We start from the raw sequence: 4339 nt of genomic DNA, 5'->3' as shown, positions 1-4339 counted from the left end.
GTATGGATGTAAAGTTACCATTGGCATCATCTTTCTTTTTGTCATTAAAGATGATGGTGCTACTCCTTTTTTTAACCGTGCTAACAAAGAGTTTAACACATTCGGTTAAAAATAGGCAAAGAGTCCAACATGACTTCGCTTTCACACCCATCTCCCTCTATTGGTTATCGGGTCAAACTCTCTTAACATGTCATTCATTTGAAACTACTTGTACATCAAAATCATCGGTTCAACACGAATAACCCTTTTAAGAACTACCCTTGCAATAGCGTCATCTTTGCTGGCTTCAAGTTTCAATTTACGCTGTCGATGTACCGTCCCATCTAGACAAAATCTTCGTGCCATAAGAAACCGATGATCATGGGTCTTACAAATTTTGCGCCATTGTAGTGTGATGTTCAAAATGTATAGGGGAGTGTCTGTGATGTTTAAAATGTATAGAGGAGTGCCTCTTGTAAGAGCTTATTGGAAGAATATATTGAAAGAGAAAAGATATGGAAGGCAAAATGAGTTTCATTTTTTTTTAAATTCTGGTCGAAAATTTTTCTGCTCCATTATCCTCACTCGTCACTCCCTAACGCCCTGAGCCCCTGCAGCACACAAGCCCGTACTTCCCCGACTCCACTCCCATGATGCTGCAACTCCACTGCTCCCCGCGCTTCCTCCTCCGCCTCTCCCCATCTCGCCACATCCCCGCCTCCTCCTCCTTCCCTCTCACCGGCCGCCGCCTACGCCGTTCCACCGCTATCCGCGCTGAGCCCGAACCGCCGCCGCCGCCCACCTCCGCAGTGGAGGCCCCCGACGCCGGCGCTAGCGTTGTCGACGACGGCGAAGGCCCCGTGGAGCTCCGCGCCCCGACGCTCTTCTCCATCGACGACAACCCCACCCCGCTCCAGACCGCCACTAGCATCCTCCTCACCGGCGCCATCTCCGTCTTCCTCTTCCGCTCCCTCCGCCGCCGCGCCCGCCGCGCCAAGGAGCTCGTAATCCCTCCGCCGATTCCTTCCTCCCTCCTTCGCCCTCCAACCAAAAAAATAAAACTGATGCGTTTCTTGGTGTGGTTGGTTGGTGCAGAGGGTGCGGTCGAGCGGGGTGAAGAAGAAGCCCAACAATCTTACCGAGGAGGCCCTGGAGCAGCTGAGGCTGGTAAGCGCCTCGCCGATCGAGACAGATAAGCCGCCATCGCCCGTCCAGGTTCTGCTCGGCGGGATCGCGGCGGGGGTCATCGCGCTCATCCTGTACAAGTTCACCACCACCATTGAGGCCTCGCTGAACCGGCAGACCATCTCCGACAATTTCTCGGTCAGCTTTCCATAATCTTGCCCTTGCTGCTTCTTCGTTCGTTGAGTGCTGGCATTGTCATTATCATTGGCAATTTGATATCCGAATTGGGTTATGTAGTGCTTGCAATTGTTTGTTTTAGAATCTGCAATTAAGTTGGAATAGTAGCAAGTATTCAGTGAGAAGGACAATAGAACTAATTTTGAGCTGTGATGAGCACATGAGTTCTTTTTTTCGTGCTTGTCAGGTCTTTGGATGTTTTGGAGTTAACATTTTCAAACTCTCAAGCAAGATAACTGGTACTTCATGTGTTACCGTTGTTACACTTCCTTCACAACAATTTTAGTGTTTGACTACTAACTTAGTGGGAGTGGAGCCACTGAAGTCCTGAAGGGCTGCTTCATGTTGTCTTGTAGTGTGTCAAATGAGAAACAACGATCTTGCAGTTGTGACATAGCCCAATTTTGTATGCTTTGATTTTTTTGGTCTCACTGAAATCAGTGCTGATTCCCCATGCCTGTAAAATTAAATTTGTATTTAATCATTTATTTGAAACGATTTTGGTATGTACGTGCCCGTAAAATTAAATAGCTAGGAAAGGAATTTTATGGAATACCCAAAGCATTACTTGTCTTTCTTTTTGAAAAAGTGCCCTTTTATCCCTGCTTGCTCTAAGATGTGAACACATGTCAATCACTAGAGGGGTTTCCAAGTCTCCACAATCAAGAAAACATTCTGCTGACTGCGATACTTGGTATTCAACAAATATCCTAAATATTTTCTCAATAAGTGAGAGAAGAAATTTTGCTAAAGTAATGGAGGTAAATTAACCACATAAGCATATATCCTCCACACCCCTTCACGGTGATGAAAAGAGCCAGCAGAGTTCCACAATTCAGACCTTCAGAACAAGAAGAACGGAGGAGGAAGAAATTCAATCTTCCTGGCCTGGATGTCTTCAGATGCTTTTAAGGATGCTGCAATTACCCTTAGTAACTTCTCATAAAACCTGATTAACCAATCTAGTGGTTCTGCCGAATTAAACTGTAGTCAAACTGAATATCCAGCCTTAAACATCCCTTGGACTGATTCAAAAAGAAGATAAATATGATTAGAAAAATGAAGGTAGGGTTATCTGCTCAGCGTCAAGTCACAAGTCACGCGATTTTCAATGTAAAAAACGTGAATATGCACATGCGTTCTAGTTTAGCCAAGTCTTCGCATGCCACGGGTTTCTTGCTTCGATGTTTGACAAGAAACCCTCCTTATAAATTGCTCTCCCGCCACTTTCCTAGGAAATGTGGGACCAACCCATGCATGTTTTAGAGCCCTCCATATTGGATGAATGTGCCTCATCTCATGGCCCAAAAATCCCACAGTACATTATATCTAAATTAGAAGAAAGTTTTGGTTCATTAGACTTAATGCGAGGAGATTTGGCAATATAAGGTTGGAAAATATTGCATGCCTTTCATGCTGTTTTGATTGTACAAAACCAGCAAAATATTTATTATTTTTCTAGTTTTTGTACTGGTTTCTGTGCAATAGGGGAAATGTTGTTTCTAGTGTTATGATACGACGTGTTCTGTGCATCCAATACTGAAAACAATCGAAAGTTAATGAATCTGGTGCTTGAAAAATCCGTCTCATTGGAGGGTTAGGAACCGGTGAGTTCATGCTTATTGCTTGAATTGTACTGTCCTGTTAATATGTTATATGTTATTACCAGGTAACTGAAGTAGTATGTATTCAGATGTCATCTCTCTAGCATTAAACATGTGTGTCAGTTCATCCTGTTGATGCATTATATATTATAAGCAGATAACTGAAGTAGTATGTTTCTAGACATCATCTAATATTCGACATATATCAGTTTATTTGAGGTTTTGGCTTTTGAAACAAGCAATGCTCTTTTGCTCTCACACAGTCATGTATGTCACACAGAGCGCAGTACAGTGTAATTTGTTTGTATGTTGTAGTTTTCAATGTGCTTATAGCATAATTAGAGTTCAGGGTTCGTTATAGGTCTTACACATTGTCTAATAGAATCCACTTTTGTCTTTGTTCAGGTTCGTCAGATAACAATAACAATAAGGTGCAAATCCATCTATTTTCCTATTTATTCTCTCAATTGGCTTGTCACTCCTTCCACTAAAGAAAACTGCCTTTTTTTTTCCAGAACAATTATCACTGGTCTGTGCTACCTAGCAACTTCTGTGTTTGGAATCAACGGAGTGGGGTTAATTATGTATTCCCTTCAGCTCACTTTTGCGTCTATCATGGACGACGACTCCAGCAGTTCCTCCACAGGGAAGCTTAGTGAGCAGGCCAACACAACGGCATCATCTGATAGTAGTGACTTGCAGCAGATCTCTGACAAGAGTAAAAACTCAACAGAGTAGCAGAGATGGCTGTGCAATACAATAGCCAAAACCAAGGATGCCAGATCCCGATACGTATTTTAGAATCCCACAGTCCTATGAAGCCGGAATGATCTGTATCGATCTGTGGATTTTAATTTCTTAGTATCATGATCCTTGCAATTGGCAAAGCCTAGAAAAGCATCTATTCAAGAAAATCTGGCAAATGGTGTTCACATGAGATGTAAATGGTGTCGATTGCATTGCATATTACCGCATATAACTCCATAATTGATCGAATGATCGTGGCCCTTAATTGCTGATCAGATAGCATGCACGCGTTATTTTTTTTTTTGCGATTACAAGGTCCGTGCATCGTCAATGCTGGTTGTTAGAGTGGTATTGTAGAGAATTAGCATTGTTCTTTTCATTGATGATTTTACACACATATATATATACATGTTTAAATGGCATAAACATGTCCATTCAGTATTGAATGGATGCTCTTTGGATGATAACTGAAAAGCAGTTAGTATTGCTAATGATATTTGATCACATGCATAATTTGAAGAGGTGTCTGTTTGTAACACTCCCTCTTGATCAATTATCTTGTATGTAAATTTTTTTTTTGAAAACTTCTCTAAAAATCCTGTGGGAAAAATATGAGGAGAAATAATATGTTATGTTGATATACTATT

The 4339-nt window shown here is 42.1% G+C and overlaps 1 protein-coding gene across 1 annotated transcript; it reads left to right on the top strand.

Annotated features, from left to right (window-relative positions):
* Positions 1 to 585: 585 nt before the first annotated feature.
* Positions 586 to 3957, top strand: LOC133922229 (uncharacterized). Its single transcript, XM_062367462.1, has 4 exons — positions 586 to 983; positions 1075 to 1302; positions 3351 to 3376; positions 3461 to 3957. The coding sequence occupies exons 1-4, from the start codon at positions 630 to 632 to the stop codon at positions 3681 to 3683; spliced, it is 831 nt and encodes a 276-aa protein (XP_062223446.1). The 5' UTR covers positions 586 to 629; the 3' UTR covers positions 3684 to 3957.
* Positions 3958 to 4339: the final 382 nt, after the last annotated feature.

The sequence above is a fragment of the Phragmites australis genome, chromosome 6, assembly GCF_958298935.1.
Source record: "Phragmites australis chromosome 6, lpPhrAust1.1, whole genome shotgun sequence".
Classification (NCBI taxonomy): Eukaryota; Viridiplantae; Streptophyta; class Magnoliopsida; order Poales; family Poaceae; genus Phragmites; species Phragmites australis.
The sequence above is the reverse complement of the archived record's forward strand: the minus strand, read 5'-3'. Positions and strand labels throughout refer to the sequence as shown.

What these genes read in the sequence shown, in the direction of transcription:
- LOC133922229 (XM_062367462.1), top strand. Translation starts at nt 630, where the DNA reads ATGATGCTGCAACTCCACTGCTCCCCGCGCTTCCTCCTCCGCCTCTCC. An exon ending in CCATCTCCGACAATTTCTCG is followed by an intron (nt 1,303 to 3,350) that starts GTCAGCTTTCCA and finishes GTCTTTGTTCAG; the next exon opens with GTTCGTCAGATAACAATAAC. An exon ending in CAGATAACAATAACAATAAG is followed by an intron (nt 3,377 to 3,460) that starts GTGCAAATCCAT and finishes TTTTTTTTCCAG; the next exon opens with AACAATTATCACTGGTCTGT.